This window comes from Haliotis cracherodii, unplaced genomic scaffold (genome assembly GCF_022045235.1).
Source record: "Haliotis cracherodii isolate W230 unplaced genomic scaffold, xgHalCrac1.p SCAF_6, whole genome shotgun sequence".
NCBI lineage: Eukaryota > Metazoa > Mollusca > Gastropoda > Lepetellida > Haliotidae > Haliotis > Haliotis cracherodii.
The window spans coordinates 26,719,004-26,746,582 of record NW_027266319.1 but is presented as its reverse complement, the minus strand read 5'-3'; the positions used below and the strand labels follow the sequence as shown (position 1 = coordinate 26,746,582).

General features: G+C 42.2%; 2 protein-coding genes across 2 annotated transcripts in view; one reads left to right on the top strand and one right to left on the bottom strand.

Moving 5' to 3' along the window:
- LOC139444808 (zinc finger MYND domain-containing protein 10-like) overlaps positions 1 to 9,515 on the bottom strand; it is a 16,262-nt gene extending 6,747 nt beyond the window's left edge. The window contains exons 1-9 of the mRNA XM_071225773.1: positions 9,353 to 9,515; positions 7,940 to 8,048; positions 7,733 to 7,846; positions 7,435 to 7,568; positions 5,529 to 5,610; positions 3,879 to 3,967; positions 3,423 to 3,523; positions 1,442 to 1,524; positions 451 to 540 (exon numbers count right to left, since the gene is read on the bottom strand). Of these exons, the coding sequence (XP_071081874.1) occupies positions 451 to 540; positions 1,442 to 1,524; positions 3,423 to 3,523; positions 3,879 to 3,967; positions 5,529 to 5,610; positions 7,435 to 7,568; positions 7,733 to 7,846; positions 7,940 to 8,048; positions 9,353 to 9,450 (900 nt within the window). The 5' untranslated portion in view covers positions 9,451 to 9,515. The remainder of the gene's footprint in view (positions 1 to 450; positions 541 to 1,441; positions 1,525 to 3,422; positions 3,524 to 3,878; positions 3,968 to 5,528; positions 5,611 to 7,434; positions 7,569 to 7,732; positions 7,847 to 7,939; positions 8,049 to 9,352) is intronic.
- Positions 9,449 to 27,579, top strand: LOC139446335 (adipocyte plasma membrane-associated protein-like). The gene is made up of 10 exons (XM_071227679.1): positions 9,449 to 9,503; positions 10,000 to 10,027; positions 13,313 to 13,399; positions 14,359 to 14,480; positions 14,833 to 14,931; positions 23,145 to 23,294; positions 23,908 to 24,020; positions 24,772 to 24,932; positions 25,383 to 25,584; positions 27,349 to 27,579. Exons 1-10 carry the CDS (start codon positions 9,449 to 9,451, stop codon positions 27,577 to 27,579), a joined length of 1,248 nt encoding a protein of 415 aa, XP_071083780.1.

Sequence of the window (27,579 nt, the reverse complement as noted above, 5' to 3'; positions counted from 1 at the left end):
ACGACTAGAAAAAGCATTTTATGAATGCTTCAAAGTAATGTCATTTTCTCAACACTGGAAACTTGTGATATGTTGTCATCTGGTTGTATTATTGTACTATTTGTACTATTTGTACTTTATACTGAATAAACAGGACATCATATGATCTAAGTATGTTCATTAGTGCCCTGTGCACACATGAAAACAAATACATTGCTATCCCTAAAACAGAATGAATGAGTCAGCATCAGCCAGCTGTGGGTGACAGCAGCTATCAAACAAAAATAATGCAAATGTAGACCTTTCTTGATGATACCAATCCAAATTCTCTTCAGCTAAACAGACATTGGGACCATCAGATCCCTATTTTCTTTGCTTGTTATGACATACATAGGATGTTTAAAAATGTAATAAAAGAATCTATCATATCTCCTAAAGAGCAAGATTAGTATTATAAAAGGATCTTGCTACCTTGAGGATGGTGTTCTTCCTGTAGGAGTCAATGTCGTACTTCTTCTGACAGTCTCCCCCCATCAGCAGATGGTACAGGGCGATCCACACCTGCACACAACATGCACAGCATCAGTACCAAAACATACAGACTCTCTTACAATTATTCATTAGTTTACAAACAATGTATGACATTTGTAAATGTTCAGAAGGAAAAGACACCTTAACTTACAATCTCATTAAAATCAGATCTTAGTTCTCGCTAGCGAAATATGAAAGTGACAGTCGGAATGTGTTTTCTAATCATGCAACCACAATATATTTAACACGGGATATTCCGAACGACAGTTACGGGTTTTATGATTATATCCATACAATCTAGGCCATCTATAAGCCATTCCAGAATGTTCTTCTTCTCAGTTTTAAAATTTTTAATCGACAATATGTCAAAATATGTTTCGAAGCATAGTCGCCAGTTTGAAACTAGTGTCGTAAAGCTCGGGAAAGCTGCTTTCTGATTGGCCAATGTCGATTTCTTGTCAGCCATTTCATTGGTCGGTCAAAATTCGCGAAAGGTCGTTCTGACGTGACCCGTAATGGGATGTCCTCAGATCTTTGTTTAGCGGTAGTAATGACTAAGATCTGATTTTAATGAGATTGCCTTAACTTATTAAACACAGCCCTGGTATATTGAATGGCTGACTGATCCTGCTTTATAAGCTATTTTTATCTCTTTACATGTGTTTCATGTGACTTCTCTTTCTTGACACCATCACAACTGACTCAATTGTCACTTGAAAGAGAATCTTGAGATTTCTTACCACCTTGTGGTGTGGTCACTGGACTCAAACAATAAGTGCATATATGACAAATTTCAACAAATCTGAGAGTAGTCACATTTCTATAAGTGGCTTGATAACTCATTTCAAGGCATGAAGATAATGTTACACATTGCTGGGAATGAGGGGACGAGGCAGAGGATGAGGTGGGGGATGAGACAGGGAATACCTACCTGTCCTTCTATCTTGGTGAGCTTGAAGGAATCTTCATGAGACACTTCAACCCATTTGCTGTCAATATACTTGTACACTTTACCTGGAACAGGTACACAACATAAAGTACAGCCCCACAAATACAATTCTAGATGTGTAGTTCTCTCTTAAAGATTTGGTTTCATATTTCATGTGTTATATCATCTCCATCAACAGCATGATGAATGTGTTTTACTTTTTATGTTTATATATAACAAGAACTTTGGTTAATTCTATACCAGATAAGGTTATGACCAACTGTATTCTCTTGACACAGAATTTCTTGGCCAATGTGCAAAGATACGGGTAGCAAGAAAATGTTTACGATATACAGGTTTATGTTTGTTTGTTGTTAACACTATGCTCAGCAATATTCCAGCTACATGTTGGCAGCCAGTAAATAATCAAGTCTGGACCAGACAATCAAGTGACTGATATTATGAACAACGATCCATGCCAATGTGGAACAACGATCCATGTCAATGGAGGACAACAATCCATGTCAATGGAGGACAACGATCCATGTCAACGGGGGAAAACGATCCATGTCAATGGGGGAAAACTATCCATGTCAATGGGGGACAAAAATCCATGTCAATGGGGGAACACTATCCATGTCAATGGGGGAACACTATCCATGTCAATGGGGGACAACGATCCATGTCAGTGGGGGACAACGATCCATGTCAATGGGGGACAACGATCCATGCCAATGGGGGACAATGATCCATGCCAATGGGTTACAATGATCCATGCCAATGGGGTACAACGATCCATGCCAATGGGTTACAATGATCCATGTCAATGGGGGACAACGATCCATGCCAATGGGTTACAATGATCCATGTCAATGGGGGACAACGACCCATGCCAATGGGTTACAATGATCCATGCCAATGGGGAACAACAATCCATGCCAATGGGGTACAACGATCCATGTCAATGGGGGACAACGATCCATGCCAATGGGTTACAATGATCCATGTCAATGGGGGACAACGATCCATGCCAATGGGTTACAATGATCCATGTCAATGGGGGACAACGACCCATGCCAATGGGTTACAACGATCCATGCCAATGGGGAACAACAATCCATGCCAATGGGGTACAACAATACATGCCAATGGGGGACAACGATCCATGCCAATGGGGAACATTGATCCATGCCAATGGGGAACAACGATCCATGCCAATGGGGAACAACGATCCATGCCAATGGGGTACAACTATCCATGCCAATGGGGAACAACGATCCATGCCAATGTGGTACAACGATCCATGCCAATGGGGAACAACGATCCATGCCAATGGGGGACAACGATCCATGCCAATGGGGAACAACGATCCATGTCAATGGGGGACAACGATCCATGCCAATGGGGTACAACGATCCATGCCAGTGGGGTACAACGATCCATGCCAATGGGGTACAACGATCCATGTCAATGGGGGACAACGATCCATGCCAATGGGGAACAACGATCCATGACAATAGGGTACAACCATCCATGCCAGCTGGGGACAATGATCCATGCCAATGGGGTACAACCATCCATGCCAATGGGGTACAACCATCCATGCCAATGGGGAACAAAGATCCATGCCAATGGGGAACAACGATCCATGACAATAGGGTACAACCATCCATGCCAATGGGGAACAACGATCCATGCCAATGGGGTACAACGATCCATGCCAATGGGGTACAACGATCCATGCCAATGGGGAACAACAATCCATGCCAATGGGGTACAACCATCCATGCCAATGGGGTACAACCATCCATGCCAAGGGGGTACAATGACATGCAACCACCCAAGTCACTCATACTGACCACCCTATCCATTTGGTTGCCTAGCCTAAGATGCTGGGGACCTATTGTAATCTGGAGTCCCCGCAGAGCTAACACCCTAACAAGATATTGTTCACAATAAACATGAACATTATCCATATACAAACCATTTTTCCGCCGAAGCCATGGCGGCATCTCCACCAACTGCACCAGCAAGTTTGGGACATCGTGTGTGTTGAGGATGCGAGTCATCACACTGAGAGGGAGCCTACAAGTCAAAGGGAGATAACTCTTCATAAAGACAACTTCATAAATGCAAAGGTTTCTTTTGTAATAGTATTTTCTACATCACATTGCAAGCTTAAGTAAAGCATTCCTAATTACAAGTATACCAGTACCCAATAGAAGCTTGAGAAGTCAGGTATCAGACTTATGTTCTAAGAAAAGAAAGTTTAAATGATCACTGGTATCTGTATCATCTATAAGCCTTTATTACAGATTGCCGTGAACTTGAATTAAAGTAATTCAGTGTTTTTAGCTGCTGTAACAAAAAAACATGTAATGTCATCATCACTGGATCCCAAACTCTCAGCATCACCAATGTTTTAGAGCTCCCTACTCACCCCTCCAGGTGGTCAGTGATGTATCGGATGAGAGTAACGGCCTTGATGCTGATGTCGAAGTCCAGACTCCCACCCTGTTTTTCCAATTCCTGGAAATATTCACACCATCACTTGAATATAGACACAGTACACTTTTGTTCTTAAACAATTATGATACTACTGCCATTTTCTATTGAGACAAACCCTAATAAAACTAGGTATGTCATCTCAGACAGTTCACCCGTATAGGGATTCTGGGTTAGAATAGGTCCCGAGCAACCTATGCTGGTCCAAGAAGTGGCATGATATCGGATGGTCAGGCTCAGTGACTTGGTTGATGGCGTGTCTTTTTACCCTGATAGCGGGATTCATTATCCACAATATCAATTACCGGTACTGGATTGTCTGGGCCATTTTTATTTACCTGCCACTGTCATACAACTGGAATATTGCTGAGTGTGGCATTAAAGAACAAAAAGTCTACCAGACAGTCCATCCTCTGGTTTGCTTTAAACCTTCACAGAGAATTGTCAGTTTTGTGTTTTGTAACATTTTCGGCTAAATTGACTTAGAAACATTTGGACAGCCATTGCAGTGTCTCTTACAATAGTAGCATCAAGTCAACATCTTAAACAGATCTTTGAATTTTTCAGATCAATTTCAGCAAAGGATGCTTGATAGGAAAGTTTACATTGAGTATATACTTATCCTATCTCACACTAGGCATATCTCCTCCAACTTTCGATCCTGGTGTATAAACACCTTAGAACGAAGTTTCCAGTTTAGAAAAAACATTACACCCGAACATCATCCCAGTATCACCATGGTCACCACCTAAGCAAATGGGTCACGCACTGTAATCCCGTGCATAGCGACCTTACACGACCTGATCACCTGACCTAACATGCCACATCATTCTCTTTCTTATTGTCACGGTGTGAGAAAGTGTTTGAATCAGTTGAGAATTAATTTTTGGTTTCAAAGAAGTTAAGGACCTCCCAATTCTTTCATATTACTACAGGGGCGATCGGGTAGCCTAGTGGTTAAAGCGTTCGCTCGTCACGCCGAAGACCCGGGTTCGATTCCTGACATGGGTAAAGTGTGTGAAGCCCATTTCTGGTGTCCCCCGCCGTGATGTTGCTAAAAGCGGCGTTAAACCATACTCACTCACTCACTCACCTTTATTACTACAGTTCATATGTCATGGCATAGAAGAATCGGGCGATCCTTAACTATTTTTCAGTAGTATATGTGTCACATTTGGCACTGGAGCCCTTCTAGGGAGTGAGTGGTATATCAATGTTTTGGAAAGTTTTTCCCAAAGTGATGCAGGTCTCAGACATTTACCACTTTGGTCAAACTCAGAAGCATTGCTATGGCGCTGACAAACCTAGAAACGTGATTTGGATCAGGGATTCAAACCCACTGGTTCTTGCCAGTTACTTCCTTATTATACCATCATGTGAATGTAAAGAAATTCTCAGGATTCTCATTGCAATTTATTACAATTAACTACTTATAGACCAAAACCATTTTGGGATTTCCTTTTCACCCACACCTTCACACTGGGAGGGATAATAAATGCAATAGTTTGAGAAATAGTTTCCCAAATCAAATAGAACTATATTAAAAACAAACATTTCAAACTGGGGAAATAACAGCATTCCTTACCTCCATTGAAGTGGCTGATGTTGAACTTGTCACAGATGGAGTGCCGACCTCAAACTCATCATCCTCATCTTCACTGGACATCCTGCAACAGCAGCAACAGTGAAAGGTTGTATTCATACACAGGGAAGTCAAGCTTCAGCAAGTCAAGCTTCAGCAAGTCAAGCTTCAGCAAGTCAAGCTAGTACTCACAGCTGGGATAAACCAAGAAAAAGTTGTGTATTGCAAACATATATTATGGCACTTTGGGGTACTTTCTTTATTTCAATATGACATGTCAACTGAGAATTTGTCTCTTATTTTAGATAAGAATAATATATATACAATCATACAACTGCTACATTTCTATAAAAGGCCACACAATTTGATAATTTGATTATCTGAAATAATTATTAAAAAAGTACAAACGTGAGGTCGGAGGCAGGTTTGTGTTTATATTTGATCCAAACAAATCACATAATTTATATATTATAGCCTAATGTGAATTAGAGATGATTGAAACTTTTAAACTGATTGTTGATAAATATGATATTTGAGTATTGAATATGTTTTGGAACATATAAAACAATTTAATTTTTTAAATCCATATATTACTTGACAAAAAGACACTCATCACTAGTATCATTTGCCTCTTTCTTTAAAGGAACACAACTGAAAGATGATGAACAGAACAGGGTTCACATTGGTTAAAAAAAGTCTGTAAAATGTTTGCCCAAAATTATCCTGCACTATTGATATTATGATGTCCCAAATTTTCAACAGATGTGTGTGTTGCCTTTTCAGTAGAATATTTTCATATTTCTAATACACCTAACATATGGCAGGCAGACAGATGAATTGAATTGAACAATATAAGACATGACATATATTAGGGCTGGTTCCTTCTGATTGCAGACAACTGGTTCTAGCTAGACTAACTGGAAGGCTGTAAATTAGTGGTATTACATCTTAAACATGCATCATTATTGAACATGCATCATTATTGAACATGCATCTTTATTGAACGTGTATCATTATTCACCATGCATCATTATTCACCATGCATCATTATTGAACATGCATCATCATCGTTGAACATGCATCATTATTGAACATGCATCATCATCATTGAACATGCATCATCATTGAACATGCATCATCTTTAATGAACATGCATCATTATTGAACACGGATCATTATTGAACACGCATCTTTATTGAACATGCATCTTTATTGAACATGCATCATTATTGAACATGCATCATTATTGAACATGCATCATCTTTACTGAACATGCATCATTATTGACCATGCATCATTATTGAACATGCATCATCTTTATTGAACAGGCATCATTATTGAACATGCATCATTATTGAACATGCATCATTATTGAACATGCATCATCATTATTGAACATGCATCATTAGTGAGCATGCATCTTTATTGAACATGCATCATCATTGAGCATGCATCATCTCTAACGAACATGCATCATTATTGAACATGCATCATCATTGAACATGCATCATCATTATTGAACATGCATCATCATTGAGCATGCATCTTTATTGAACATGCATCATCATTGAGCATGCATCACCTTTAATGAACATGCATCATTATTGAACATGCATTATTATTGAACATGCATTATTATTGAACATGCATCTTTATTGAACATGCATCATTATTGAACATGCATCATTATTGACCATGCATCATTATTGAACATGCATCATCTTTATTGAACATGCATCATTATTGATCATGCATCATTATTGACCATGCATCATTATTGAACATGCATCATCTTTATTGAACATGCATCATTATTGAACATGCATCATTATTGAACATGCATCATTATTGAACATGCATCTTTATTGAACATGCATCATTATTCAACATGGATCATCATTCAACATACCGTGCTACAAGGTGTGTGAGTTTCCTGTAACAATAGTCAACTAGATCCAAGATGGTGTCATCAGCGGCCTCGCAAGTCTCCCGGTGGAACAGCACTGTCTCCAGGAGGTTGATCACAGTGGCTTCATGGTACAACTGGGGACATAATATCATATTGATTAGATTCTGAAAGTCAGTGAAGTGTCACCATGTATAGAGGGAATGTAGAGGTAGGGCCAGTTCATTAACATTTATAGAGGGAATGTTGGGGTGGGTTCAATGCATCATATGGAGGAAATTGTGTGTTAAAATCAACATACCACCATATATAGAGGGAAAGTTGTGCGAGGCTCAAATCCAGAGTTGATGAGTTCTGGGAAGATCCTCTGTTTCCATATCTCAGTGACTAGTAAGTCTTGTATCAAAACAGGAATCTGAAAACAAAACCAAAAAAATCCAATTGAATATGAATGATAAAATTTAATAAAGTTGTCACTGATCGTAACAGTCTTGAGGATGGCAAATACCTTTTCAAATGTGATGAGTGCCTCTTTGACAAACTCGTCCTCATGAGCAGAAGCACTGATGACAGCCTGCATGTTGAGTTTCTCCAAATGTTCATGTTGACGGGCCCAACTGTTGCAAGAACAAACAGTATTGTCAGATCATGTTTACAAGTAGAACAACATATATGTTTACAGAGCTGCTAAAGAATATTTTCGCCACTATTTTCATTCAAGGATCCAAAGGCTAAGGATAAAGTGGGGGGTAGAATGCCAGACTTACCAGAGGATCATAAATATATATATATGAATTCACTTTCACTTTGTGTGAGTCCAATGGAGTATGAACCTTCATAGAGTGAGAACCAAACTGTATGAACATCGGGGCTTGCAACAACGTTTGTACAATCTTTGGCTCTCACTCTATGAAGGTTCATACTCCAATGAACTCACACAATGTGAAAGTGAATTCTCATAAGTTTTAATATCACTATTTTTTACCTCAAAGGATGTAGGCCTAGATCTACACACAATAATATTAAGTATGTGTGACTTCGTGTTTAGCGGACAGCCTCTTATGACACCAGCTGAATCGCAGAATAAAGTTCCTCAAAACAAGAGGTGACATCACCGTATGTATGCTCAATATGCTCTACAGGAACAACTTTTGCAGTATCTTAACAACAAATGTATTCAAATAATATTCTCATTAGATGAGAGAGGTCTGTTACGAGCTACCTCAGTAAGTCAGTCACAATGACAGCAAGACAAGACGTCAAAATGGCTGACACAATAAACATGACAGATTTCTGAAGTTGTTAATGAAGCTGTGGCAGTTGCATGTGTTGGTCATCTTTGATCAATTAGCCGAACACTGAACGCGTCTGTATTGATTCATGCTAGGGAATCTCCTGGGGTTTCCCCATGAACGTGGAAGTAGTTCGTCAGTGTTTACATCATTTCAAGAATACAGTCTCATGAAAAATGTATCAACATCAAAATGTGTCATTATACACTTATGAACGTCAATTTCACGGTCATTTCACCAACCTCTCATCCAATAGAAAAGCTGTATATCCTGTAAACTTCACATTAAAAAATTATGTCATACAAAAATTATGAATGCATAATTTTTCTTGAGATATATTTAGTTATTATGATACTTTTAAGTGGCGAACATATTCTATAATTACACTCAAGAGTTTCTTTTAAGAAAATCTGGAATGTGTTTGTCGTTTCCATTTTTTTATCAGATCTAATTGATATTTTAGCAGTCTTCAAAACGGTTAATCAAAATTATCAATTTCCATCCAAGAAACCCATAACATCGCTGGTATAAACAAAGCGCTGCTCATGTATAAGGTAAATTGATAATTTGGCCCTGAATTTGACAGGTAGCCTAATGTTGTTGTTGACATAATTTCCATGGATACAGACCTGGGGCTCCCGACATCTTTTACATCAAACTGTTCCAAAGCTTCAACATATGCCTCAGCTTCAACGGCGAGCAGAACTTGTGTAGTTTCTCCGTTCATGGTTACACTCCCGAAGCCTAATGTCTTCTGTTTTGTGCTGGGACACTTACAAAGTATGTTGAGAAATGACAAGAACGCACATGCCAGGTCCTAAATACAATACTTCCGGTAAACCGGGCTTACGATAGATTTAGTAATTCATTGGTCGTAATAACACATACTCTTCATATATAAAGACAAATATAACAAAATTAATTTGCTCATAACCAAATTATGATTCAGACATCTAATTTGATTTCAATCAAGGGCGATAACTAATTTCTTTAGCTACAAGATTGTAATGGCAACCCGCGCCTGCCTTTCCTGTGACCTCGTTTCTAAAAATAGAAAAGCACATTGTCGGGCAGTAAACAACATAGGTCACCTCGTCATGAATGCGGGTCATATTTCACTTGACCGTGACACTGGTCAGCCAGTGTTCACCTCTATCTCCTGACAATGCCGCGGGGACATGAATGCGGTGAAGGACCTGCCTTGGACATTATATCACCAGATTGGTCACCGACTGTGGTTGAAAAGACGTGGCGAATCAACTCTCAACTGACACAGATTTCAAACTTTTGGTAAACAGTGAAAGGTATCTACTTCATATTTATATTTTCTGACTTGGTCAAGTTGTTGGTCTTCGCTTTATGGTGTGTGTTTTTGTCCAGTTCCAGCAGTTTGTCCATGTATTTGCATTTAGTCAACATGCACACCGACAGGTGATAATTTTAGCTTAATCTCACTGGTGACATAAATCTGTGAAAATGTTTATTTCAAAGTTTATTAGAAAATATATTTTCGAGGCAAGTCAGTTAGATTTTTTTTCAAAGTCAGTTAGACATTTCCATGACAATGAGTGGAAAGACTTCCGCCCGAATCCCCCTCCAAAAGTTATTCATGCATTGCTGCTCAATCCTTTTAATTATATATATTTTTGGAGGGGGGAAGTCTTACCCAATGGACCTGTGTTGTTTAACGCCACACTCAGCTATATGACGGCGGTCTGTAAATAATAATCGAGTCTGGACCAGACAATCCAGTGATCATGAGCATCGATCCATGCAATTGGGATCGATGACATGCATCAACCAAGTCAGACCACCCAATCCCGTTAGTCGCCTCTTACGACATTAAGTCACCTTTTATGGCAAGCATGGGTTGCTGAAGATCTATTCTATCCCAGATCTTCACAGGTCGTTTAATTACTGGAAGGTCAATGTCAGCAGCCTTGAGTACCGGGACAGCTTGAACGTTTTGTTTGAATCCGACTGCCGCAGGCAATTTTCTGAAGTCAAAAATATATGGTTACACTTTCTCAAAAAGCTTTGATGCAACTGTGATCAAAGTTGGCTTATACATTTTCTGTAAGATGGGACCCTTGTTTGAAAAAGTTTTGGTTAAGATGAGTCAAAGGTCAAGGTCAGTGTTAATTAAAAAAACCTGTTCGGTTATATCATTGTCAGTTTCTGAGGTATACCTACGTCTACATGCATGGAACTTTAAATTCACTTATCGCAAGAAATCCTACCTCACCACATGTCAATTGCATATATGTCAGGGGTCAAGGTCACTTTCTTAGGTAATTGTGTAGTGTATGCTGGAATGTATTCTGCTTTCTCTTCAGTGTGACACAAAGATTATTGACGTTAGAGGATATCCTACAATGGACAAATTTCACTTGGACCATTGGGTTTCTTTTGTCCCACTCTATGAGAAAGTCAAAGGTCAATCACAAAAAAATGTCTATATGTAGTTTACACTTTCCCCCCCCAAAATGAATGCATTTCATATTAAATGTAGTGTATGCCTTCTTTAAGGTTAGAGCACTGCTTTGGAAACTTTATGTTTGCATGTATCTTTACAAATCCTACCATATGAAATGTAGGTGCCACGTCTATCAAGGTCATCTTTGAGTTTGTTGTTTAATGCCGCACTCAGCAATATTCCAGCTATATACATGATATATGATGATGGTCTGTAAATATAGAGAATCTCATCTAAGTGTCTCTTTTGATATATCAACAAGAGTTGATAAAAGTGGAAATTACCGAGGATTTTTCCACTTTTATCAACCAGTGATGTCAACATGGTCTGCAAAGCATTATGATGCAATTTCATAGCAGCGATATCTACAATGTAGATATTCCTATCACTTGCCCCAAACATGGATGCATAATGTAGTGATTTTGTTGAATTAACCCTTCAGGTAATTCATTTTTGCAATCTGTTATCAATGATATCACTGTCACTGCCATTAATGTGGTGTATTTCTTGTATACTTGGATGTTTTGTGTTTTCAGCCACTGAAACACCTCAAATGGTTCAGAACAAGTGAGTTTATTCCTTGGAAAAAATGTGTGTAAATTGTTCATGGAATGTTGTTACATGTTTACACTTATCTGACACTGTCATGTAATACTACGTGTCATATACCAGACTGAGGAGTAAGATGATTTCATAATCAATGAAAGGCTGGATCAAAATACTTTCATCCACTTTCACTCATTAGACCAGTGACCTTTATTAGTGAGTGAGTGAGTTGGGTTTAACGCCGCTTTTAACAGTATTCCAGTTATATCACGGTGTGTCAGCTTAATGTGGGAGGAAAGCCCGAAGTGATGCAGGTCTAAGACGTTTACCACTTTGGTGAAACCCACGAGCACAGGTATGGTGCTGACAAACCTAGAAACATAATTGGGGCGAACTGGGTTTCGAACCCCCAATCATAGGTTTCTGGCGTGCCCAAGGGAAGCAACTCCGCACAGCGAATCGGAGCGCCTTAGACGACTGTGCCCCCTGTGACCTTGATTAAAACAATACGGAAATATGAAGCTGAAATGGTCTTGTAATCAATATACAATATATAAGATAACAATACCTGCATGGAGTTAATGATGACATTCTGGAAGATTATGACTAGTTTCACATAACATTAATATAAACTTAGGCCACACTCTCAGCTCACCATATTGAAAGTAAAGAAAGCTGGGTCTTAGCACATTGTCTGTGGTTTGTCCATCTACTGTTAACAATGTCCACAGTTCCTCTGAGACTACAAGGCCTATGGAGCTGAAACTTTGTATAAATGATCCCAGTTATACTGTCTCTAAACATGGCTCATGTAATTCCGCAATTAAACATGCCTGCCATTATTTCTTCATAATTCAGGTGAGCTGGAGAGCCACATGGCTATATTTATGTACCATGGTTTACAGATCTCTGCTAACCAGCTCACTCGGGTTTGTAGATGATAAAAACACATAGCTCAATATGTGTGGCCCAATATATGTTATTTTATCCTTTGAGCTGTTTGGATTTTGTATTTGGGAAAAAATAAATATTGATAGTGTCAACTATGCATGATGCTTGATATTTTTTAATTATAACTGCTCATTTTATAGCTCATGGGAATAGGTCTCCAGCAACCCATGCTTGCCGTAAAAGGCGACTTTGCTTGTCGCAAGAGAGTCTATTGGGATCGGATGGTCAAGCTTGCTGACTTGGTTGATGCATGTTATCGTATCCCAATTGCAGGGATCGATGCTCATGATATCAATCACTTGATTAACTGGACCAGACTCGATTATTTACACACTGCTGTCATTTAGCTGGAATATTGCTGAGTGTGGCATTAAACACCAAACAAAACAAATTAGTTATATAGTTCATGGTGAAATGATATTCCAACATGGACCATCAGCAAAAGTATTCTTGTCGTCATTCTGAAATTCCGAGCTACCCCCACTATATCTGTGCCCTGTGGCTAACTTAAAATGAAATACATTACCATCCCTGCCTTTTATATAAATGATTTGATAATGTTTAACAAGATTAATTGGGCTCTCTTGTACTGTTATTTTGGACTTTTGTTTTTCAGATTGTCAGTGATATCAGCTACTGTTGGTCTGGTTGCTGTGGTAACACTCTATCTCCTGCCATCTCCGATAGACCCCAAGCCTTATGTGTAAGCATCATCTCAGTTGCTATGACAACCACTGCTCCCTCACTTTACCCTGTGGAGATTCTGGGGCAGGATAGGTCTGCATGGAACCATGCTTTTTAAGAGGAAATGAAAATTGGTCTCATGTGATCAGGATGCATGACCTTGGTGATTGTGTGTCGACAGTATATGGATATTTCATAAGAAATGTGAGGCACAAAGCTTTTTTTTGTTTAATGGTTCAAAGCCTCTCTTACTGTCGAAGGTGAGGTGATGTGAAATGGGGTTTAATGTCGCATCCAAGATTTTTTCTCTTATATAGTGACTTGTGTGTGTCTGTGTGTGTGTGTGTGTGTGTGTGTGTGTGTGTGTGTCTGGGTGCTTGTATTAGTCCAGACTCATGCTGATTTATAGTGCTATCCCACTGAGATATCATGCTGCAGTTTAACATGAATACCCCACTCAGACATAGTATACTGACTCCAGGCCGACCAGTCCTTGTTTTAGCCCCTTAATGCCGAGCGCCAGACAGGGTAACAACAAGTACCATCTATTTACGTCTTTTGGTATAAAGCAGCCCCGGGTATTGAACCCTGGACCTTCCACTCTCCGGGCGGATGCTCTACCACTAGACCACAGAGGCGGTCTACAGTCAAAGGATGCAATTCACATGAAGCATGAATGTTTGGTAGGACTATATATGGGGTGTCTTTCATCAAGTAAACACAAGGAAACACATGTAGAGCTCTGTGTCCTTCATCTGCAGTACTGCGAACAATAAAGTCATTGAGTCAAGTTTCACGCCACTTTCAGCAATATTCCAGCAAAATCAAGGCGGGAAACACCAGAAGTGGGCTTCACACAATGTATCGATGTGTACGGACAGTCAAACAATGTGAGGGGGTGTTTCGTAAGAGCCGGATTGGCATGAAAATGTAATCATTCATTCATCATGGCCTAATTAATGTTTAACATTCTTTCAGTTTCAACTGTTCCATCCCTCGTCTTGAGGGCAGCCTTAGGCCCAACTCTCACCTCCAGAGAGTAACCAGGCTGTTTGAGGGTCAGATTGTTGGGCCGGAATCATTCGCTGTGGATAAAGATGGTATGACCAGTATGACATTATGAATTATATCACCAATAACTTAAATTTATTTGTTAGCATTTCTCTGATATTCATGGATTCCGCAAATCCACAAATTTCCACAAATTTTAGTGACCACAAATCTATTCAAATCTGATGTCTGCCCCCATAAACACCCCCAAATTATGGACCACAATCCATTGTAAATAACAGAAATCTGATGTTCTGATTGCAATAATGACATTTTATGTCTTGATAGTATCAAACACCTCTCTTTCTTTACATTGATGTATTGATAGGGTATTTGATTGTGAACAAGGCTAGTGAGCATATATATTTTTTAATAGGTTTGATTTTTCTTTTTCCTTACTAGGGACTATCTACACAGGCAGTGCTGATGGAAAAATTTGGGCATTCAAGAAAAACAATTTACGCTTGGTTGCAAGGACAGGGATAGACCACCCTGATTGTGGTGAGAACACGTCCATAGCCTGTCAACACTGTCGTACATGTCCAGCTCTCCTCGTACCCCTCCTGCTTTTTGTCAGTATCTGATTACCTTTTTAATCTGAATGAGATTGATCTGCTTGTAACCTTAAGTAAAGCTCCCCAGGATCCACTGGTACAAAGTGACCCTTATGCTACAACGATTTAAAAAAAATGACTCATAGAGATCCTATGTTATCCCCTCAAAGAAGGCCCTGTGTTGTCCTCTCTAAGACCCCCCATACTGTCCTCTCAAAGACCTCCCTGTGTTGTCCTCTCAAAGACTTCCCTCTTTTGTCCTCTCAAAGACTTCTGTGTTATCCCCTCAAAGAACACCCTGTTTTGTCCTCTCTAAGATCCCCCATGTTGTCCTCTCAAAGACCTGACTGTGTTGTCCTCTCAAAGACCTCCCTGTGTTGTCCTCTCAAAGACCTCCCTGTGTTGTCCTCACAAAGACCTCCCTGTGTTGTCCTCTCAAAGACTTCTGTGTTATCCCCTCAAAGAACACCCTGTTTTGTCCTCTCTAAGATCCCCCATGTTGTCCTCTCAAAGACCTCCCTGTGTTGTCCTCACAAAGACCTCCCTGTGTTGTCCTCTCAAAGACCTCCCTGTGTTGTTCTCTCAAAGACCTCCCTGTGTTGTCCTCTCAAAGACTTCTGTGTTATCCCCTCAAAGAACACCCTGTTTTGTCCTCTCTAAGATCCCCCATGTTGTCCTCTCAAAGACCTCCCTGTGTTGTCCTCTCAAAGACCTGACTGTGTTGTTCTCTCAAAGACCTCCCTGTGTTGTCCTCTCAAAGACCTCCCTGTGTTGTTCTCTCAAAGACCCCTGTGTTGTCCTCTCAAAGACCTCCCTGTGTTGTCCTCTCAAAGACCTCCCTATGTTGTCCTCTCAAAGACCTCCCTGTGTTGTTCTCTCAAAGACCCCTGTGTTGTCCTCTCAAAGACGTCCCTGTGTTGTTCTCTCAAAGACCTCCCTGTGTTGTCCTCTCAAAGTCCCTTGGTGTTGTCCTCTCAAAGACCCCTGTGTTGTCCTCTCAAAGACTTCCCTCTTTTGTCCTCTCAAAGACTTCCCTCTTTTGTCCTCTGAAAGACTTCTGTGTTATCCCCTCAAAGAACACCCTGTTTTGTCCTCTCTAAGATCCCCCATGTTGTCCCCTCAAAGACTTCCCTGTTTTGTCCTCTCTAAGATCCCCCATGTTGTCCTCTCAAAGACCTGACTGTGTTGTCCTCACAAAGACCTCCCTGTGTTGTCCTCTCAAAGACTTCCCTGTGTTGTCCTCTCAAAAACTCCCTGTGTTGTCCTCTCAAAGACTTCCCTGTGTTGTCCTCTCAAAAACTCCCTGTGTTGTCCTCTCAAAAACTCCTGTGTTGTCCTCTCAAAGATCCCTGTGTTGTCCTCTCAAAGACCCCTGTGTTGTCCTCTCTAAGACTTCCCTTTGTTGTCCTCTCAAAGACCCCTGTGTAATCCTCTCTAAGACCCCCTGTGTTGTTCTCTCAAAGTCCCTTGGTGTTGTCCTCTCAAAGACCCCTGTGTTGTCCTCTCAAAGACTTCCCTCTTTTGTCCTCTGAAAGACTTCTGTGTTATCCCCTCAAAGAACACCCTGTTTTGTCCTCTCTAAGACCCCCTATGTTGTCCTCTGAAAGACTCCTGTGTTGTCCTCTCAAAGACCTCCTGTGTTATCCCCTCAAAGAACACCCTGTGTTATCCTCTCTAAGATCCCCCATGTTGTCCTCTCAAAGACTCCTTTGTTGTCCTCTCAAAGACTTCCCTGTGTTGTCTTCTCAAAGACTGCCTGTGTTGTTCTCTCAAAGACTTCCCTGTGTTGTCCTCTCAAAGATCCCTGTGTTGTCCTCTCAAAGACTTCCCTGTGTTGTCCTCTCAAAGATCCCTGTGTTGTCCTCTCAAAGACTTCCCTGTGTTGTCCTCTCAAAGATCCCTGTGTTGTCCTCTCAAAGACTTCCCTGTGTTGTCCTCTCAAAGACTCCCTGTGTTGTCCTCTGAAAGACTCCCTGTGTTGTCCTCTGAAAGATCCATGTGTTGTCCTCTCAAAGACTTCCCTGTGTTGTCCTCTCAAAGACTTCCCTGTGTTGTCCTCTCAAAGACTTCCCTGCGTTGTCCTCTGAAAGACCCCTGTGTTGTCCTCTGAAAGACTTCCCTGTGTTGTTCTCTCAAAGACTTCCCTGTGTTGTCCTCTCAAAAACTCCCTGTGTTGTCCTCTGAAAGATCCCTGTGTTGTCCCCTGAAAGACCCCTGTGTTGTCCTCTCAAAGACTTCCCTGCGTTGTCCTCTGAAACACTCCCTGTGTTGTCCTCTCAAAGACTCCCTGTGTTGTCCTCTCAAAGACTTCCCTGTGTTGTCCTCTGAAAGATCCCTGTGTTGTCCTCTCAAAGACTTCCCTGTGTTGTCCTCTGAAAGATCCCTGTGTTGTCCTCTCAAAGACTTCCCTGTGTTGTCCTCTCAAAGACTCCCTGTGTTGTCCTCTCAAAGACTTCCCTGTGTTGTCCTCTCAAAGATCCCTGTGTTGTCCTCTCAAAGACTTCCCTGTGTTGTCCTCTCAAAGACCCCTGTGTTGTCCTCTCAAAGACTTCCCTGTGTTGTCCTCTCAAAGACTTCCCTGCGTTGTCCTCTCAAAGACTTCCCTGTGTTGTCCTCTCAAAGACCTCCTGTGTTGTCCTCTCAAAGACTTCCCTGCATTGTCCTTTCGAAGATCCCTGTGTTGTCCTCACAAAGACCTCCTGTGTTGTCCTCTCAAAGACTTCCCTGCGTTGTCCTCTGAAAGACCCCTGTGTTGTCCTCTCAAAGACTTCCCTGTGTTGTTCTCTCAAAGACTTCCCTGTGTTGTCCTCTGAAAGATCCCTGTGTTGTCCTCTCAAAGACTCCCTGTGTTGTCCTCTGAAAGATCCCTGTGTTGTCCCCTGAAAGACCCCTGTGTTGTCCTCTCAAAGACTTCCCTGCGTTGTCCTCTGAAACACTCCCTGTGTTGTCCTCTCAAAGACTCCCTGTGTTGTCCTCTCAAAGACTTCCCTGTGTTGTCCTCTGAAAGATCCCTGTGTTGTCCTCTCAAAGACTTCCCTGTGTTGTCCTCTGAAAGATCCCTGTGTTGTCCTCTCAAAGACTTCCCTGTGTTGTCCTCTCAAAGACTCCCTGTGTTGTCCTCTCAAAGACTTCCGTGTGTTGTCCTCTCAAAGATCCGTGTGTTGTCCTCTCAAAGACTTCCCTGTGTTGTCCTCTCAAAGACCCCTGTGTTGTCCTCTCAAAGACTTCCCTGTGTTGTCCTCTCAAAGACTTCCCTGCGTTGTCCTCTCAAAGACCTCCTGTGTTGTCCTCTCAAAGACTTCCCTGCATTGTCCTTTCGAAGATCCCTGTGTTGTCCTCACAAAGACCTCCTGTGTTATCCCCTCAAAGAACACCCTGTGTTATCCTCTCTAAGATCCCCCATGTTGTCCTCTCAAAGACTCCTTTGTTGTCCTCTCAAAGACTTCCCTGTGTTGTCTTCTCAAAGACTGCCTGTGTTGTTCTCTCAAAGACTTCCCTGTGTTGTCCTCTCAAAGATCCCTGTGTTGTCCTCTCAAAGACTTCCCTGTGTTGTCCTCTGAAAGATCCCTGTGTTGTCCTCTCAAAGACTTCCCTGTGTTGTCCTCTCAAAGATCCCTGTGTTGTCCTCTCAAAGACTTCCCTGTGTTGTCCTCTCAAAGACTCCCTGTGTTGTCCTCTCAAAGACTCCCTGTGTTGTCCTCTGAAAGATCCATGTGTTGTCCTCTCAAAGACCCCTGTGTTGTCCTCTCAAAGACTTCCCTGTGTTGTCCTCTCAAAGACTTCCCTGCGTTGTCCTCTGAAAGACCCCTGTGTTGTCCTCTCAAAGACTTCCCTGTGTTGTTCTCTCAAAGACTTCCCTGTGTTGTCCTCTCAAAGATCCCTGTGTTGTCCTCTCAAAGACTCCCTGTGTTGTCCTCTGAAAGATCCCTGTGTTGTCCCCTGAAAGACCCCTGTGTTGTCCTCTCAAAGACTTCCCTGTGTTGTCCTCTGAAACACTCCCTGTGTTGTCCTCTCAAAGACTCCCTGTGTTGTCCTCTCAAAGACTTCCCTGTGTTGTCCTCTGAAAGATCCCTGTGTTGTCCTCTCAAAGACTTCCCTGTGTTGTCCTCTGAAAGATCCCTGTGTTGTCCTCTCAAAGACTTCCCTGTGTTGTCCTCTCAAAGACTCCCTGTGTTGTCCTCTCAAAGACTTCCGTGTGTTGTCCTCTCAAAGATCCGTGTGTTGTCCTCTCAAAGACTTCCCTGTGTTGTCCTCTCAAAGACCCCTGTGTTGTCCTCTCAAAGACTTCCCTGTGTTGTCCTCTCAAAGACCTCCTGTGTTGTCCTCTCAAAGACTTCCCTGCATTGTCCTTTCGAAGATCCCTGTGTTGTCCTCACAAAGACCTCCTGTGTTGTCCTCTCAAAGACTCCCTGTGTTGTCCTCTCAAAGACTTCCCTGTGTTGTCCTCTCAAAGACTTCCCTGCGTTGTCCTCTCAAAGACTTCCCTGTGTTGTCCTCTCAAAGACTCCTGTGTTGTCCTCTCAAAGACCCCTGTGTTGTCCTCTCAAAGACTTCCCTGTGTTGTCCTCTCAAAGACTTCCCTGCGTTGTCCTCTCAAAGACTTCCCTGTGTTGTCCTCTCAAAGACTCCCTGTGTTGTCCTCTCAAAGACTTCCCTGTGTTGTCTTCTCAAAGTCTTCCCTGTGTTGTCCTCTGAAAGATCCCTGTGTTGTCCTCTCAAAGACCTCCCTGTGTTGTCCTCTCAAAGACTCCCTGTGTTGTCCTCTCAAAGACTTCCCTGGGTTGTCCTCTCAAAGACTTCCCTGTGTTGTCCTCTCAAAGACCTCCTGTGTTGTCCTCTCAAAGACTTCCCTTTGTTGTCCTTTCGAAGATCCCTGTGTTGTCCTCACAAAGACCTCCTGTGTTGTCCTCTCAAAGACTCCCTGTGTTGTCCTCTCAAAGACTTTCCTGTGTTGTCCTCTCAAAGGCTTCCCTGCGTTGTCCTCTCAAAGACTTCCCTGTGTTGTCCTCTCAAAGACCCCTGTGTTGTCCTCTCAAAGACTTCCCTGTGTTGTCCTCTCAAAGACTCCCTGCGTTGTCCTCTCAAAGACTTCCCTGTGTTGTCCTCACAAAGACTCCCTGTGTTGTCCTCTCAAAGACTCCCTGTGTTGTCCTCTCAAAGACTTCCCTGTGTTGTCCTCTGAAAGATCCCTGTGTTGTCCTCTCAAAGACTCCTGTGTTGTCCTCTCAAAGACTCCCTGTGTTGTCCTCTCAAAGACTTCCCTGTGTTGTCCTCTGAAAGATCCCTGTGTTGTCCTCTGAAAGATCCCTGTGTTGTCCTCTCAAAGACTCCTGTGTTGTCCTCTCAAAGACCCCTGTGTTGTCTTCTCAAAGACTGCCTGTGTTGTTCTCTCAAAGACTTCCCTGTGTTGTCCTCTCAAAGATCCCTGTGTTGTCCTCTCAAAGACTTCCCTGTGTTGTCCTCTGAAAGATCCCTGTGTTGTCCTCTCAAAGACTTCCCTGTGTTGTCCTCTCAAAGATCCCTGTGTTGTCCTCTCAAAGACTTCCCTGTGTTGTCCTCTCAAAGACTCCCTGTGTTGTCCTCTCAAAGACTCCCTGTGTTGTCCTCTGAAAGATCCATGTGTTGTCCTCTCAAAGACCCCTGTGTTGTCCTCTCAAAGACTTCCCTGTGTTGTCCTCTCAAAGACTTCCCTGCGTTGTCCTCTGAAAGACCCCTGTGTTGTCCTCTCAAAGACTTCCCTGTGTTGTTCTCTCAAAGACTTCCCTGTGTTGTCCTCTCAAAGATCCCTGTGTTGTCCTCTCAAAGACTCCCTGTGTTGTCCTCTGAAAGATCCCTGTGTTGTCCCCTGAAAGACCCCTGTGTTGTCCTCTCAAAGACTTCCCTGCGTTGTCCTCTGAAACACTCCCTGTGTTGTCCTCTCAAAGACTCCCTGTGTTGTCCTCTCAAAGACTTCCCTGTGTTGTCCTCTGAAAGATCCCTGTGTTGTCCTCTCAAAGACTTCCCTGTGTTGTCCTCTGAAAGATCCCTGTGTTGTCCTCTCAAAGACTTCCCTGTGTTGTCCTCTCAAAGACTCCCTGTGTTGTCCTCTCAAAGACTTCCGTGTGTTGTCCTCTCAAAGATCCGTGTGTTGTCCTCTCAAAGACTTCCCTGTGTTGTCCTCTCAAAGACCCCTGTGTTGTCCTCTCAAAGACTTCCCTGTGTTGTCCTCTCAAAGACCTCCTGTGTTGTCCTCTCAAAGACTTCCCTGCATTGTCCTTTCGAAGATCCCTGTGTTGTCCTCACAAAGACCTCCTGTGTTGTCCTCTCAAAGACTCCCTGTGTTGTCCTCTCAAAGACTTCCCTGTGTTGTCCTCTCAAAGACTTCCCTGCGTTGTCCTCTCAAAGACTTCCCTGTGTTGTCCTCTCAAAGACTCCTGTGTTGTCCTCTCAAAGACCCCTGTGTTGTCCTCTCAAAGACTTCCCTGTGTTGTCCTCTCAAAGACTTCCCTGCGTTGTCCTCTCAAAGACTTCCCTGTGTTGTCCTCTCAAAGACTCCCTGTGTTGTCCTCTCAAAGACTTCCCTGTGTTGTCTTCTCAAAGACTTCCCTGTGTTGTCCTCTGAAAGATCCCTGTGTTGTCCTCTCAAAGACCTCCCTGTGTTGTCCTCTCAAAGACTCCCTGTGTTGTCCTCTCAAAGACTTCCCTGGGTTGTCCTCTCAAAGACTTCCCTGTGTTGTCCTCTCAAAGACCTCCTGTGTTGTCCTCTCAAAGACTTCCCTTTGTTGTCCTTTCGAAGATCCCTGTGTTGTCCTCACAAAGACCTCCTGTGTTGTCCTCTCAAAGACTCCCTGTGTTGTCCTCTCAAAGACTTTCCTGTGTTGTCCTCTCAAAGGCTTCCCTGCGTTGTCCTCTCAAAGACTTCCCTGTGTTGTCCTCTCAAAGACCCCTGTGTTGTCCTCTCAAAGACTTCCCTGTGTTGTCCTCTCAAAGACTCCCTGCGTTGTCCTCTCAAAGACTTCCCTGTGTTGTCCTCACAAAGACTCCCTGTGTTGTCCTCTCAAAGACTCCCTGTGTTGTCCTCTCAAAGACTTCCCTGTGTTGTCCTCTGAAAGATCCCTGTGTTGTCCTCTCAAAGACTCCTGTGTTGTCCTCTCAAAGACTCCCTGTGTTGTCCTCTCAAAGACTTCCCTGTGTTGTCCTCTGAAAGATCCCTGTGTTGTCCTCTGAAAGATCCCTGTGTTGTCCTCTCAAAGACTCCTGTGTTGTCCTCTCAAAGACCCCTGTGTTGTCCTCTCAAAGACTTCCGTGTGTTGTCCTCTCAAAGACTTCCCTGTGTTGTCCTCTCAAAGACTCCCTGCGTTGTCCTCTCAAAGACTTCCCTGTGTTGTCCTCACAAAGACTCCCTGTGTTGTCCTCTCAAAGACTCCCTGTGTTGTCCTCTCAAAGACTTCCCTGTGTTGTCCTCTGAAAGATCCCTGTGTTGTCCTCTCAAAGACTCCTGTGTTGTCCTCTCAAAGACTCCCTGTGTTGTCCTCTCAAAGACTTCCCTGTGTTGTCCTCTGAAAGATCCCTGTGTTGTCCTCTGAAAGATCCCTGTGTTGTCCTCTCAAAGACTCCTGTGTTGTCCTCTCAAAGACCCCTGTGTTGTCCTCTCAAAGACTTCCGTGTGTTGTCCTCTCAAAGACTTCCCTGTGTTGTCCTCTCAAAGACCCCTGTGTTGTCCTCTCAAAGACTCCCTGTGTTGTCCTCTCAAAGACCCCTGTGTTGTCCTCTCAAAGACCTCCTGTGTTGTCCTCTCAAAGACTTCCCTGTGTTGTCCTCTCAAAGACTTCCCTGCGTTGTCCTCTCAAAGACTTCCCTGTGTTGTCCTCTCAAAGACCTCCTGTGTTTTCTTCTCAAAGACCTCCTGTGTTGTCCTCTGAAAGACCCTGTGTTGTTCCCTAAAAGACTTCCCTGTGTTGTCCTCTCAAAGACCTCCTGTGTTGTCCTCTCAAAGATCCCAGTGTTGTTCCGTCAAAGACCCCAGTGTTTTTCTCTCAAAGACCTCCTGTGTTTTTCTTCTCAAAAACCTCCTGTGTTGTCCTCTGAAAGACCCTGTGTTGTTCCCTCAAAGACTTCCCTGTGTTGTCCTCTTCCTCAGAAAGACCCTGTGTTGTCCTACAAAGACTCACTGTGTTGTAGGCAGCTTCACCCTGGAGCCTGACTGTGGCCGACCCAAGGGGATGAAGGTGGACCAAGATGGATTCCTTGTGGTAGCGGACGCCTACAAAGGTCTGCTCCGTGTCAATGTGACGACCGGGGACATAGAAACTCTCATGCCAGGACATATAGGTAAATACTGGGGAAGCTTTTATGTGTATGTTGTTAATGCCAAATTTATCAACATTCCAGCTATACGACGGCTTCCTGTAAATAATCGAGTCTCGACCCAGACAGTTGGGCAGTATTCGAAATAAGCACTCGAAACAGAACTCGTGTGGAGCCTGTTGTTTCAGAGTTGTATGGGTCAAACTAATGTAAATTGACATGTCTATTTATTTGTCACAATAAGCTGCATATTTTTTAATAAGGGGCTGAAGTCTGTTGTCCTGATTTCAGCCTGGCAAATTTGTTTTATTTCAAACACTGCAGTCAGGTACGATGACCTTCAAACAACTTGCACTGAGCCTGACGACCCACTCCATAAATGCACCTCGGCACTAAGCGCCATCATGGTCAGTGTCAGACAATGACGTCATTATGGTAGTTACTGGTAGTGTGAGACAAGCACATGAGGCTTGCCTGTCCAGTGTTCCGAGACCTCCGGTGTTAACATAGTTACGTCAGACGAGTCATGATACTCAAAGGCAGAACGACTCGTAAATGCAGGTTGTTTTCATCAGAACGTATGATCAGAAGTAAGAACTGACTGAAATATTTACCCATGGCTCGTGTTGTGTTTCAGGCATCGATGGCAAACCCTTTCGTTTTCTGAACGGCCTTGACATTAGATCGGATGGCATCATCTACTTCACCGATTCCAGCACTAAGTGGGATCGGAGAAACTACAAGTTCGAGGTACTCAAAACTGCTAAGGCTTCAAAAAGTAAAAGAATTGGTTCTCAGGCAAAGACTTTTGAAAATATAGTGCAGACGGGCATTTTTTTGCTTGTTCAAACTAGTATGTAACCAAATAAACAGTTGTACACCAAATCCTATTACCACCATGACCATAACCGGAGATGTAAAGTAAAACAGTGTGCATGTAAAGGGAAGTAACTGCATCTATATTGGATCTCATTGTTGTTAAGTATTAGGATTTATTAAAAACATACAAACAAAACATGTGGCAGACTTTATGATGATGCGGGCAGTGCCTGAGAACCAAGACTATCAATTTTTTAGCCTAAAACACTTCTAGTCTCTGACCAGAAGAAGCGTGGTGTTGGATTTAGACTGAATAGTTCTGCTTGGAAAGGTAGGTCTTGTGCCTTCAATGATGGAAGTGATGATTCAGGACAGTAAAATGGTGGGGAAGGGGGTGGCTAGACCAAGTGTCAGGCACATTGACAAAGTAAGAGTCTGAAAAAAGGGGATACTCAACCCTGTACCCTCTTCAGATAACCCCCCCCCCCCCCCCCCCCCCCCCCCCCACCCCCCCCTACCCCACCTGTGACTCTGACTCCAGTTTCTGCCATATAATATTATTAACTTTTCTCAGACAATCCTCTGGCACAGGCTTGTAGGTGGGAGACAGGATCAGTTCTCTTTGTAGAGCCAGTGTTAACGGTATAGCTTCCTGAGCAGTCGTTTCTGTATGTATTGTCAGGTGATTGAGATGAACAACCTTGGTCGTCTGATAGCGTACAACCCTTCAACTCGGGCAGCTCGCACCGTCCTTGATGGACTCTATCTGGCCAACGGCATCAGCCTGTCCGCAGATGAGAGTTTCATGGCAATTGCTGAGATGAGCCTGGTGAGGATAAGGAGGTATGTGCTTATGTTTGTGCTTGTCTCTTTCTGTGATCCCCTGTGGTGATCCCCGGTCACAACACATCCCCGGCACCCACCCCTTACACCCCTCTGAATAAATTATATCACAATTTGCCAGTTTAGACAGTTGTAGTCATGTTTAGGCTTGTTAATATAATTCTTTTGTTTTTATTGACCCCCCTAAAATTTACCACAAATCTTATTCTTATTTTAGTTTAAAGCCTTGTTAACATAGTTGAGAAACAACATTTCCAACTCAGAATGAATTTTGCACTTAATTCTGACTTTTCGTTCACGCCATCACCAAAAGAGGTCATGTATGATACATTAGAATACTTAGAAATATGTTAAAAAATATGAAAAATGAAATCATTCCTCCATTCACAATCAGTTAATTGTTTAAAAACGTGGCCAGAAATGAATACTATATGTGACTTAATGATGCAGATTTTACCTCAATGGACCCAAACAAGGTGAAACTGACATCTTGATTGACAACTTACCTGGTTACCCTGACAACATCAAGCTGAACAGTCAAGGACATTTCTATGTTGGACTCGGCAGTGTGAGGTTCGAGGGAGCCAGCGTTCTCGGGTCCTTCCTGGACATCATAGCTCCATACCCAGCACTCAAGAGACTCATTACAAAGGTTGTACAATAACTGTCCCAAAATTCTTATGCTATATAAGGCCTACTAACCTATTCTTTACACATAAGGCAGATATCAGTAATGGTTGGGTTGATAATTTTGATACAGATCCATTATTATTACACTAGTGAAGATTCTGGATTAGAATTGGTCTTCTGGATTCCAACTGACGGGATCAATGACCTAGTTCATGTATGTCATCGTATCCCAATTGTGTAGATCGCAGCTCATGTTGTCAATCACTGGATTGTCTGGTCCAGACTCACTTATATACAGACCACCATCATATAGGCTGAATATTGATGAGTGCGGCCTTAAACAACAAACAAACAAACCTCAGAAGTTTGGCACAGATAGCAGATGTGTGTGTAGCAGGGTGTGAACAATCTTGCAGGAATTATTTTTGTTTTTCTGGATCTAATGTTAACATCTGTTCACTGCAAAATTTCTTTTTTTCTTTTTATAGAATACTTGGTCACAACTTGTGACTCACAAGTAACCTCTGCCTGTGATAGGAGGAAACTAATTGGATTGGAATTAAATTTACTGACCCCCTCCCCTCATATACGCTGATCAGCAAAAACCAACCAACTTCCACACAACTGAAAATGTGACCCAGTATACCTGGTGTATACTGAGTGAATTACAAGACTGCTAAACCCCAACTCACTTACTTAATTATAGTATTCATCACAGATGAGGGTTATTACAGAACAGACAATTAAGGGAAACCTTGTGATGTCATCAGCATGACAGCATGATTTGAGAATTATTTCATTCTTAACTTTTTCACTAACAATTCTTATGTGTAAACTCTAATAATATATGTTCTGGTCTGCAGGGTTTGAAAGAATTAACCCTCCAAAAAATACAAGCCAACAGTTCATCAGAACAAATTCAAAATTCCTTGAATTTGATTATTTGTTGAAAACAAGATGAAACATATCAATTAACTACTAATGAGAGTGGGGGCACGGGTGGCCCCAGTCGTCCCTTGGGCACGCCACAAACCTATGATTGTGGGTTCCAATCCCGGTTCGCCCCGATTATGTTTCTAGGTTTGTCAGCACTATACCCGTGCTCGTGGGTTTCACCGAAGTGGTAAACGTCTGAAACCTGCATTAAGCTGACACGCCACGATATAACTGGAATACTGTTATAAGCGGTGTTAAACCCAACTCACTCACTCTCTAACTACTAATGAGAGTATGTGTGTAATTAATAGCAGACCCTCTGATATTTTTCTGACGTGGGAGGGAAGAGCCAGCAGTCAAAATTAACCTGTTTTCTTTCTGTAGTTGATCAGCAGTTAACTCTTAATACAACATCACTTTCAAGTCAGGCAAGACTGTTTGTTTCAACTTGGTTTACGAATCCACTGACCAAAAAAAATGAAATGTAAAAATAAAATTATGTGAAAAGGGTTTCTTTTATTCCTCTGACTTAAAATAAGAGAAATGTTTAAAAACTCATCTACTGTTGCTATCACTAATATATTTTAAGGCAATATATAATTAAATCGTTGAAAATTTAAGTTCAAAACACAATGAATTTGGAAAAAACCCGATTCTTCCTGTCCCCACATTTTTTAGTCATACCTGCATAACATTCTGAGAAAATTGCCTCCCCTCCCTCAAATTTTGAAATTGGATTTTTTTTAACCAAAATACATAAACCCAAACAGTTAAAATGTCTGGTCTCAGTAGGTATCAGTCAGTTGTGGCATCAGTTCTAATAATCTCGCTTGTTGTCTTATTTATACAGGTGACACCTCTAGCTTTCTATGACATATTTCTGCCCAAACACTCTCTTCTGCTGGAGGTCAACAGTCAAGGTCACATCATAGCAAGTCATCATGACCCAGGGTCAAAGGTCGTACCAGCTATCAGTGAAGGGTTTGAAGCGAACGGACAAGTGTACATTGGACATTTCCGAATCCCTTTTATTGGAGAAATATCTGTTGATGACTTAAACATGGATGGAGAAATGCAATAA